The 12,540-nt window shown below is 41.6% G+C and overlaps 1 protein-coding gene across 4 annotated transcripts in view; it reads right to left on the reverse strand.

Moving 5' to 3' along the window:
* The window catches only part of TPX2 (TPX2 microtubule nucleation factor), a 56,060-nt gene that overhangs the window by 5,409 nt on the left and 38,111 nt on the right, over window positions 1-12,540 (reverse strand). For all 4 annotated transcript variants that reach the window (XM_044385756.3, XM_026503245.4, XM_026503243.4 and 1 more), the window contains exons 13-15: window positions 2,580-2,675; window positions 1,384-1,560; window positions 847-993 (exon numbers count right to left, since the gene is read on the reverse strand). In XM_044385756.3, the coding sequence (XP_044241691.1) occupies window positions 847-993; window positions 1,384-1,560; window positions 2,580-2,675 (420 nt within the window). The remainder of the gene's footprint in view (window positions 1-846; window positions 994-1,383; window positions 1,561-2,579; window positions 2,676-12,540) is intronic.

Here is a 12,540-nt window from a genome sequence, read left to right on the forward strand (position 1 = left end):
GGCAGAATTAGATCCGAATCATACCAACCAACAACCAATTAATTGTTTTTAATCACCTGTTATCTACAAAGAGCAAAGAGCACACTATGTTGAGAAAACAGCATACCATACTGAGGATCTATGGTGATACTGTTTCTTATCAAAGTACCAACAGAAGGGAGTGGACACGTAATGAACAAATCTAATAGATGGAATAGATGAGATCTTAAACTCCTGATGCAAAAAGAGCTTGTCAGTTCTCACATTCCCCAGATGATCACTTGGAGCGGAGGTCAGCAAACTTCAGCCTGCAGGCCAAATCCAGCTTGTAATCCTTTTTGTATAGCCCTTGAGCTAAGCCTGGTTTTCACATTTTCAAAGGGTTGAAACACAAACACACACACACACACACACACACACACACACACAGAATATGTGACAGAGACCACATGTAACCTACAAAATCTAAAATATTTACTATCTGGTCTTTTACTTATTTATTTCTTTTTAAAGATTTATTTATTTATGAGAGAGAGAGAGAGCACGCAAGCTGGGGCAGGGACAATGGGAGAGGGAGACGAGCAGACTCCCTGCTGAGCGGGGAGCCTGATGTGGGGCTCAATCCCAGGACCCGGAGAACATGACTTAAGCCAAAATCAAGAGTTGGAAGCTTAACCAACTGGGCCACCCAGGCGCCCCACTATCTGGTCTTTTATAGAAAGTCTGCTGATCCCTGATTTAGAGTGAGAGTCCCTCAAATAATCCAGTATGTTAGTTCTCAGATGAATTTCAGTGTAGTGGGTCTACCTATTCTAACAAACCAACAATGAAGGAAGGAACATTTTAGCTCCTCTCCCCATGCCCCACCTGATGCTTCCAAGTCTGTGCCTTCAGAGCACCTCTTCTGTCAGTCTCCAGGCAGAAAGGCTCAATCTGAGTTGTGTTCTTCACCTTCTTCTCTGGCAGGTTAACGGTGTCAAAATGAGGCAAAGGAAGTGCCTTAAACTTGGGCACCTAACAGAAAAGAAAACATAAGATTTGAGATCCTAAGGTCTCTCTAGCCAGAAAGCAAGAGCTGCTCCAGAACATCTGGATGAATCTGAAATACAGGAAAGGCAGTTTTCTAAGCAGCATGGTATGTATAGCAGAAACGGTAAGGGACTCAAGAGGAAATCTGGGTTATCCTCCCAATATTGCCAATAACTGGCAACACGATCACAGGCAAGTCCCTTAATCTCCTTGTACCAGAAGGGTTATTAAAAACTTGCCCTATTTATACTTCATAAGGTTCTTAGAGGGATCAAAGGAAGTCAGTGATTTTATAGCTAAAAGTGCAACATAAAAGATTATCTGTGACAGATCAAAGAATAGTATTATGCTACTTGCAGAAATGGAAACACCTACCTCCCCTTTCTGCAGTTCTTTTATTTTCTTCTCCTTCTGTAACTGACGTTCTTTGTCTCGAGAATCAAAAGAGAAAGGGCATATTTCCACAGTTCTTGCCTCTGGGATTTGGGGCTTAAAAGGCACCCCATAATGTGGCACAGGTTGAGCTCTTATCACTACCGGCTCCTCCTCTTCCTAAGGGAGAAACTGTAGTTTAGACACGAGTTCTTTCTCACCTCCTCAGAATGTGGTGTCAGAAGATAGTATTTGAGAGAAATCATTAATTAAGGCAGGTCACTCAACCTCCTAGGTGTCTTTGCTTCCTTTTCTACCAAAGAGGGATAATACCTAAGTCACCTACCACTTCACAGGGGTGAGACCAGTGTGAAAGCATTTGATAAAGGACAAACACAATTACTCTTAAAGGATCTAAATTTTTTCACAGGAAGATTGTAAAAATGAAAAGAGATCAAACAGTGTGAACCAAATGGAGAGGAGAGGTACTAAGCATATACCTTGGCCTCTTCTTTGACCCAGCCTCCAGACTCCACTAAAACATGTGACTGGCAGTTAATGGTTGCCAAACCCAGAATAGGACCAAGTAAGTTGTTTGGGTTCAAGCTGGTAACATAAGATTACAGTGTATTTTAGTTTCAAATGAACCTATAAAAAGGTTTATGCTTGAGATCTGCTATAAAATTACCCTAACTCTGGATATTTATAGATAAAAATGGGAGATGTAACAAGAAACTAGCCTGATCAATGACAGCTACATATTCCAATTTCATGAACCATCACCATACAGTCACCTTAGCCACCCTTGGCTTAGTGGAGATCAGACAGGGCGGATATAACTGCTCAGTGTGGTTTTAAAAATCCCTCACTGAATGGTGACAAAAACTTTGGCAAAATAAAATACAGGGCTTGTCAACTTTTGATCCAATTATGACAGGCTGCTTTTCAATGCTATAGAAATGGACAAGGGTCCAAAAAGTTGCATAACCAGTCACTACTGAAAGCCAAAAGATTCATACCCTTACCAACTACTTGGCTCTTGGGGAAGCAAAAAAGATAATCAAATGTTCATACCCACTGTTAAAGACAACTCCAGATAAGAGTGACTGCCTTTGAATTCCATTAAGCTTAAGAAAGAGGAATGCTTAAATTGATAAAGAAGATAAAGGAAGAAAACTCTCTCTATCCCAGGGAATCACCTCATCTTCTTTGGTGGGCATTCGGATTCTGTTCTTCAAGGCAAATGCCGGTGACTTGGGGACAGTGACTGGAAGTACTTTCTTTTCAGGAACACCCTGCAAGGAGTAAGCAATTCAATTAACGTCCCAGAACAATCTCTACTAGGCTGTGTGATAAGATCAAATCCCTCTGGGGTGGTTGGGTGGCTCAGTCGGTTAATCGTCTGCTTTTAGCTCAGGGCACGATCCCAAGATCACAGGATTGAGCCCCGAGTCGGAAGAGCAGCAAAGAACAAGGGCATGGCTAGAGTACTATATTCAGTAAAAACAGGATTCATCACAATCTTTTTTGGTGCTTATGAAAAACACCACAACAGAAAACAAACTAATTTTTTATTTATTTTATTGTTTATTTTATTGCCGATATTTTATTGTTTCTCTCCCTTACTATACTCTAATCCCTCAAAAACAAAAGTCAAAAAAGGCTTCCAAATGTATCTAGGCTCAGAATAGATACTGTCCATTTTCTTGATCCTATTCCTCATACAAATCTACAAGAGAACTTATGTTCGAAAACACCACCCTCAGGGCGCCTGGCTGACTCAGTTGGTACAGCACGTGAGTCCTGATCCCATGGTTGCCTGCATGAGCCCCATGTTGGGTGTAGAGATTACTTAAAAAGAAAATCTTAAAAAGAAAAAAAATCACCCTCAAAATGCAAAAGGAAAAAAGTATTGGGCAAGAGCTAGTTAAATTTCCTTCTGCCAAACAAATAGACAAAGAACAAGAACAAGCAGTTCACAAAGATACACAAGAGACTTGATCTCAATAATTTTTAAAAATATAAATTAATCAGGTTATTCTTCACCTATAAGATTGAGTAATATTAGAAAGACTGATTAATACCAGTGTTGGCATGCACGAAACAGAAGTCAGCACTCACATACAGTTGGGTAAGAATACAGGTCATAAATTGGTACAACCTTTGGGAATTACCTATTAAATTTTTCTTAAGATTTTATTTATTTGACAAGGAGAGAGAGAGCATGCACGTGAGAGAGCAACAACCTGAGCCGAAAACAGACACTTAACCGACTAAGTCAGTCAGGCACCCCCACCTTTTTTTTTTTTTTTTAAAGATTTTATTTATTTATTAGACAGAGATAGAGACAGCCAGCGAGAGAGGGAACACAAGCAGGGGGAGTGGGAGAGGAAGAAGCAGGCTCATAGCGGAGGAGCCTGATGTGGGGCTCGATCCCATAACGCCGGGATCACGCCCTGAGCCGAAGGCAGACGCTTAACCGCTGTGCCACCCAGGCGCCCCCCACCTTTTTTTTTTTTAAAGATTTTATTTATGGGGCGCCTGGATGGCTCAGTCGTTAAGTGTCTGCCTTTGGCTCAGGGCGTGATCCCAGGATCCTGGGATCGAGCCCCACATCAGGATCCCTGCTCCGCTGGGAGCCTGCTTCTTCCTCTCCCACTCCCACTGCTTGTGTTCCCTCTCTTGCTGGCTGTCTCTCTCTCTGTCAAATGAATAAATAAAATCTTTAAAAAATATATTTTATTTATTTATTTGATGGGGGGGATTACCTATTAAATTTTTAAATGGTCATACTCTTTCATCCAATATTCCACCTCTAGTATTTGATCTCTAGTTTAGTTTTTGTTTTTAGTATTATTTCAATATATTTTGTAAAAGAATAAAAATTGCAAATAATTCAATTATTTATCAAGAAAGGATCAGTTAAATCCTTTTTTAAATTGTTGAGCACCCATGCAAAAGAATATTATACAGCCATGAAAAAGAATTAAGTAACTCTTTATTACTGACATATGACAGTGTTCATAATATTGAGGGGAGAGTGACAAGTTGCTGAAATAGAATTAATTATATATATAACTTAAGCATAGAAAATAAAATCTGGGAAGAACAGCTGTTAACTCTCACCATACCTCTTTGAGAGGAGATTAAGGGAAGCAATTAATTTTCTATATTCCATAATTCTCATACATTCAAGTACTCTGAAGATTTTTCCCTTCATGATTCCAAAACACTGCCAACATTTTAAATCCTTGCAGGCTGAGTTACCTGTACCATATTGTGCACATCATTTAAGACTAACACATTTTAGAAAGTTGTTCCATAAGCACTTTCTGATTCTCATAGAATTTATACTCTATCACAAATCTGGCAATTAATCCTAACTACAAAATGGTATCTCTTGGGCTTTTTTGAATGAAGTGTTAAGACCAGATCAATTTAAAAAAGATAAAAATAAAAACTGCAACATTATTTACAACAGCCAAACCATGGAAGCAGCCCAAGTATCCACTGATAAATGGCTAAAAAAGATGTGGTGCGTGTGCGTGTGTGTGTGTGTATACATATGTGTGTATACGTGTATACACACACGCACACACACACCCCAATACCAATGGCATATTATTCAGCCATTACAAAAAGCCATTTACAACAACATTGGATGGAGCTGGACAGTAGAGTGCTAAACAAAATCAGTCAGTCAAAGACAGACAAATACCATATGATTTCACTCATACGTATAATTTAAAAAACAAATGAGCAAAGGAAAAAAGAGAGAGAATCCAAGAAACAGACTCTTAACTACAGAGAACAAACTGATGGTTACTGGGAGGAGTGAGGGGTGAGGCTGGTGGTGGGATGGGAGAAATAGGGGATGGGGGTTAAAGAGTACACTTATCATGATGAAAAAATAAAATAAAATGATAAAATCAAACCCTTATTTGTTACATTCACATGTGTATGTTGCCTCCCTCTGCCCTCTATTCTGCTTCCTCTCCACCTCTTTACCACCATACACAGGCCACACCACCGATTGCCTGCACCATTCCACTAGCCTTGTAATATTCTTTCAGCTTCTCATCTAATTCCTCCAATCCATCTTCTATATATAGTGAGAATTATTTGCCTAAGACACATCGGATCACATAACTTCCTGACTTAAAGTTCTTTAATGGCTCCTATGCTACCTACAATAGTATAACAAATTCCTTGCCATGAAGTACAAGGTGCTTCATAATATGCAGCCCTGCCTGACTCTCCAGCCTTACCTCTTGCCTTTCCCTTGGAGGAGGCTCACCCTCCAACCGCTACGAACCACTGGCAGTTGCCAAAATGTTAACGCTGGTTCTCTGAATACCTTTGTTTGTGTTCTCTCTGAAATGTCCCAGCTGCTTGGAAGCACCTAAGCCTTCTTTTCAAGCCTCCACTGAAGCATCTCTTCTTTTATAAAGGCTTTCCATTGATCGCTCCACTCCCAGAACCTACGAAATGACCCCCTTTCCCTGTATATAGTTCTATGACAGTACAGAAGTTTTGTATAAAACTTCACAGCACTTGTGTATTTAGATGTTCAACTCCCGCTAGCCTTCGAGAGTGGGGACTGTTACTCCATTTATCCCTAGTACCTCACAAAGACCTGGCAAGTGTAAGGCATTCAGTAAATTCATTGAATACATATAGTAAAAATGAATAACGGAATTTATACCTTGGACTCTTGGAATCTACTTTATACCTTGGGAGAGAGACTTCTCCTTAAAACATGTTTGGAGGGGTGCCTGGGTGGCTCAGTCAGTTGGGCGTCTGCCTTCGGCTCAGGTCATGATCCCAGGGTCCTGGGATGGAGCCCCACACCGGGCTCCCTGTTCAGCGGGAAGCCTGCTTCTTCCTCTGCCTGACCACTCCCCCGTGCTTGTGCTCTCTCTCTCTTTTAAATAAATAAATAAAATCTTTAAAAAAAAATGTTTGGAATGTTTTTCTTGGAGTGGCCTTCAAAGCTAATTTTTAAGCAATGCAAGGTAGTCGCTCAATATTTACTTTTTTTTTTTTTTTTTAAAGATTCTATTTATTTATTTGACAGAGACAGCCAGCGAGAGAGGGAGCACAGCAGGTGGAGTGGGAGAGAAAGAAGCAGGCTCCCAGCAAAGGAGCCCGATGTGGGACTCGATCCCAGAACGCCGGGATCACGCCCTGAGCCGAAGGCAGACGCTTAACGACTGCGCCACCCAGGCGCCCCTCAATATTTACTTTTAATTAGCAAAACTATTTCCAGCTCTATTATCCTGGACTACTTAGTTTTAGTTCCAAATGATTTAGATTAGCTCTTAAAAGCAAATTAATCTTTAAAATATGAACATTTGCCACTGCTGAAGAGATCCAAGACTGTGTGCCAGAGGGTCCAAGATAAGTGGCTTTCCCAAAATGCATTATATAGTATCAGTCATTGAAAAGAATTTATACCCTGCTAAGATGACCACTGTAAAGAGAATGCTCATTCTGCTGTGGAAGCTGTTTTCTAAAGAAAGCCAGGATCACTAGGAACAGTGAAATCCCATACAGCAGAAATTGTACTGAGAGTGACAAAAGTCCGTGAAATGGGTGTTCAAATAATGCTTACCATAAAACAACAAGAGCCTGTTGTTCTACAGGTGGCCGCCAGCCTCTTGCTCAAGCACATTCAGGGCATGTGGGAGTGGGAAGAACATGAAGCAAGGCTCAGAGGTTGGTTCTAGCCCTTGCTCTGATTCTAATCTGCATAACTTGGGGCACATTAGAGAGACTTCTAGGCCTTGGGTTTTTGTTTTTTAAGATTTTATTTATTTGAGAGAGAGAGCGTGAGCGAGAGAGCAGAAGCAGGGGGAGCAGCAGAAGGAGAGAAGCAGACTCCCTACTGCACTGGGAGCCCGACATGGGGGCTCGATCCCAGGACCCTGACATCATGACCTGAGCCAAAGGCAGATGCTTAGCCAACTGAGCCACCCAGGCGCCCTGGTTTGGTTTTATTTTTTAAGATTTTATTAATTTGAGAGAGACAGAGTGCAAGTGGTTGGGGGCAAGAGAAGGAGAAGCAGACTCCCTGCTGAGTGTGGAGCCCAACGCAGAATCTGGTTCCAGGACTCTGAGATCATGACCTAAGCCAAAGTCAGACACTTAACTGAGCCACCCAGCTCATTTCTTCTCATAAAATAAAGTATTAGAAATAAATACCTGATGATTCATTTAGCTCTAAAATAATCCCTCTTTCCCTTTCTTCCCCTCTCTGCATCCACCCGGCAGAGATCTGCATTTTAAAAGAGCAAGGGAAATCTCTAATAAATAAGCCACCAAAGAGCTATGAGTGCGCTCAATCCTCACTAATTGGGGAAGAGGAAGAGGTGATTTATGAACATCAAATCTGCAGGAACGACCCACCCACACCCCATCTCTTCCGCAATCAACACTAACTGGAGGCTCAATCAGAAATTTAAAAAACCAGGGGCACCTGGGTGGCTCAGCTGGTTAAATGCCAGACTCTTGATTTCGGCTCAGGTCATGATCTCAGGGTCGTGAGACTGAGCCCCATGTCGCGCTCCACACTCAGCACAGAGTCTGCTTGAGATTCTGTCTCCCTCTACCCCTCCCTCTGGTCATGCTCACTGGCTCTAAATAAATAAATAAATAAATAAATAAATAAATAAATAAATAATTTGTTTTTAGATAAAAATTTAAAAAATGAATATTGGGTTTCTAAAAACAGGTGGCTTCTTGTTTTGCTATTTTAAGTTTTCCTAGTTGTAAGCTCCTTGAGGGCAGGAATGTCACCATTTACATTCCTTTGCATTCTCCACAGGACCTACAAGAAGTAGTAATTAGTTCCATGAACATATGTTGATTGACAGTACTATCCTTATGTGTTTACATATCAATCTGCTCTACCAATCTGTGAAAACTTTGAGGACGAGGGCTGTGTTTTCCCCCACCTTTGAATTCCCAGTACCTAACACAGCCTAGGCCGGCGCATTTCAGCTGGTACTGTACTCACTCAATTATCCAACATCAGAGTGCTTCTGCAGCAATATTAGGTGCAGGGGATATAAAAGTGAGTAAGACAGATAAACACAGTCCCTGCTTTCAGGGAGCTCACATTCTAGTGGAGGAAAAGAACAACGAAAAGGTAACAAATCAGGTATTCCCTGATTTTCAAAAGTGCTCTGAAGAAACCTAGCAGAACGTGCAGCTCAAGGATAATGGGGGGAAGCTCCTAATGGGAAGCTCCAGGAAGATAGCTCTAAAGAAGTGATATGTGGTTAGAAGTGGGCAATGTGTGGGCAGATGGCACATTTAGGGAAAGCAGCCCAGGATGGGGAAGGGAGTGTCAGGGGTGAACACTTCTCCTTATGGCAGGATATGCCGCCAAATGTCCCGGGACAAGATCAGTTAGGAAATTACTGTGAAGCAATGTTATCTCACGGCGTATGGGAAAAAAAAAAAGTCTGCTGGTCTCCCCAAGTCATCCCTAAAATATCGCTGCTAAAATTACTCACTGGCCTCACCGACACCACACCTACCTCTGTGGTGCCCCAGCTCCCCGCTAGATGTCGGCACCAAGTTCACATTTCACACCCTTGAGCTCAAGCTTTTCATCACTCCACCTCTGCCCCAAGAGCCCTTTTTTCATCTCTGCCTCATGGCCCACTGCTGCCCAAGCCCATCTCTCATCAGCCCCGTTGTCTCCTTGCCACCTATCAACCACAAGTTGAAGAGCACAAGAAATACCGTAAGGACACGTGGAAAGAGCTTCAGCACCAGAGGGACATGGATGAAGAGCAACAGTGACAAACAGACAAGCTGCACTTGGGCTCTGGGAAGCAGGCTCCTCTGTTCTGCTAGAAGAGTCCAGAACTAGAAGTAACAGGACAGAATCTCAATTCTGCCTCCAATTTTTAAAAATGGTTCTATGAGCAAGCCACATTCCCGTTTCAAAGCCTCCCTTTCCAAAAAATGAAGAGGGTGAGAGAGAATACACCTAAAGTCTCTTATGCTTTGCTTCTCTAGAAACCAATAGTTGAAGTGAAATTCCTGGAAATTTTAGAAGGGAGAACTACAAACAGCCAATGTCAAATGCAAAAACGGAGTTTGCAAATAAACAACAGTAAGTTGATACTGTGGGGTAAAATAATATAGTGCTCGAGGAGATGATGGGTTCAAATCCTGGTTCTGCATACTAGATACCTCCTAATGTCTCTTCCTCAACTAAAAAATAGGGCTAAAAATAAAACCTATCTCTTAAGAATTGTTTCAAGAAGTACGATAATCTACATAGAACACTCGGAATGAGGTAAGCATGCGATAAAATGACAGTTATTACTATTAACAACATGACTGCTTACTGTGTGTCAGACACTAAGTTCTCACTGGGGCTCTCTCTAATCTATGCTGCACATAACAAATCAAAACCCCAGGGGTGGGGCCCAGGAATCTGTTTATGTAATAGGATCCTCAGAGGATTCTGAGAAGCAGCTGGATTTGGCAAACACTTCCCTGGAGCACACCACGTCAATTCAGTTGCATCTTACTTACTTACCTAGTGCATTGCTGACTGCTTATTCAGAATTCTCCACAAGGCACAACCTGGTACAAGGCTACTCTAAGATCTCACTTAACTAAACTCTTACTGAACTCTAGGGACCCTTCCACAGGCACCACTTCACCCTAGCATGTCCAAAGGAAAACTGCCAGCCCCATTTCCTAAATCAGCATTTCTAAAAACAAAGTTCAGGTAAGACGGATAATATGGAAGAGGATGTTAGGTGGGATGCAGACTACTTTTTTTAATAGTCACATATTTCCTAAGACCTTTCTATTTAAAAAGGTACCTTCTATTTTAATATAAGAGCACAGACCCTGAAACCATACTACCTAGTATCTATCCCAGCTCTCCCATTGGTTAATTCATGATCTTGGGCAAGTTATTTAATCTCTGTATTGCCTAACTGTAAAACAGACTGATAATAAGACCTATAGTATTTACCTCATAGAGTTATTATGAGAATTAAATAAGTTATTATATAAATTGAAGAGCTTAGACTAAAACTTGGCACATAATAAGCTCTATATATTGGCTATTACTATTGCTATTCATGGCAAAAAGTACTGGTTTTCCATTTACATAGTGATTTAAATGTTCCCTTTAAAATTACTTTAAAAATGAGTTGATTCTGAGAATATATAAAGTCAGGGGTGCCTGGGTGGCTCAGTCAGTTAAGTGCCTGCCTTATGGCTCAGTTAAGTGTCTGCCAAATGAATAAATAAAATCTTTCTTTTTTTTTATAAGATTTGATTTATTTGAGAGAGAGAGAGAGAGAGATAGCAAGAGAGAGTATGAGCAGAGCAGTGGGGGGAGAGAGGGAGAGGCAGGCTCCCCGCCCAGCAGGGAGCCCGATGCGGGGCTTGATCCCAGAACCCTGGGATCATGACCTGAGCAGAAGGCAGCTGCTTGGGGCGCCTGGGTGGCACAGTGGTTAAGCGTCTGCCTTCGGCTCAGGGCGTGATCCCGGCCTTATGGGATCGAGCCCCACATCAGGCTCCTCCCCTGGGAGCCTGCTTCTTCCTCTCCCACTCCCCCTCCTTGTGTTCCCTCTCTCGCTGGCTGTCTCTATCTCTGTCGAATAAATAAATAAAATCTTTAAAAAAAAAAAAAAAGAAGAAGGCAGCTGCTTAACAGGCTGAGACACCCAGATGCCTCTGAATAAATAAAATCTTTAAAAAAAAGGGGGGGGGACACCTAGGTGGCTCAGTCCATTAAGCGCTGCCTTTGGCTCAGGTCATGATTCCAAGGTCCTAGGACTGAGTCCCTTATCAGGCTCCTTGCTTCGCAGGGAGCCTGCTTCTCCCTCTGCCTGCCACTCCCCCTGCTTGTGCTCATGCTCTCTCTCCAACAAATAAATAAATAAAATCTTAAAAAAAAAAAAAAAAGAAAAGTGGTCTCATATGCCGAAAGCTCTCAGTTGAAAGAAGACAAGGGGTGGGAAGAGGGGAATAACTATTTCTAAGCATTATGATGCGTTTTTAAAGCCGGGAAAATATAACTTTGGATTGCTTCTGACTTAGTGCTAAGAAAATAGAGTAAACAAAACTACACAGTCCAAGGTAATATATTGGTGCACAGTTTCATTTAAAACCACGGTGACTCAAAAGGACGAGCAAAAAGAAAGAAAACAGGAAAACAGAATTCTTAGTACCTGGACATAAATCAGTCCAATGCAGGAAGAGAATATTTCCCCATCTGCACAGAAATTATCTAAAACCCACCTTTGCATTTACGTAGATGAACTCTATTACTTGTTCTTTGACTGTGGCATCTCTTCCTAATTGTATATTTTCTCTAAAATCCTAACTATAAGCCCACCAGCACACTACAACCCACTTCTCTGATCTAGTTTCTACTTGGTCCTCTTGATATACTTCATTTTTCCAGCTTAACTGACTCCACCCACTTTCCAGTAACCCCCCTACCATATTTCCCACCTTCAGGCTTTTATGTTACTTCCACTGCCTGGAATGCTCTGCCAGTCCATTTCACTTGCATTTCTACAAGTCCAAATTCTACCATATAATGGAGAGGCAACCTAACGAAGTGTTAAGATCATGAACTCTGGAGCCACAGTGCCTGAATTCTTATCCTTATTCCACCATTCACTAGCTGAGTGTCCTAGGAATGACTCTTAACCTCTCTGCACCTCAACTGCCTCATCTGAAACTGGTGATAATTACAGTAAATCACCTGAAGGCGTTGTGGTCAAAATGAATGGGTTAATACAGGAAGGGGCTTGGAGCCTACCTGGCACATAGTGAAAGTTTTGGCTATTAGGATAGTAACAACACATGATGATGATGATGTGAAGGCTCGGGTCATATGCTCCCTCCTCCACAAAGCATTCGCTAAACCTTCCGTCTTGAAGAAATCATTATCTCCTTTGAGTTCCTATAGTACTGTTAACTGTCACCTCTCTTAGAACACTTCTGTCTAATTTTATATTATTTACACATATGTTGCCTCCCTTATTCGACTTTAAGTTTCCTAAAAGCAAAATCCATTTATGTCTCTTTTATCACCTACAGCTCCTAATACAATGCCCTGATCATAGTATCTACTCAAACATTTGTGAATGGGTGGATATTTGG

This window comes from Ursus arctos, unplaced genomic scaffold (genome assembly GCF_023065955.2).
Source record: "Ursus arctos isolate Adak ecotype North America unplaced genomic scaffold, UrsArc2.0 scaffold_16, whole genome shotgun sequence".
Taxonomy (NCBI): Eukaryota; Metazoa; Chordata; class Mammalia; order Carnivora; family Ursidae; genus Ursus; species Ursus arctos.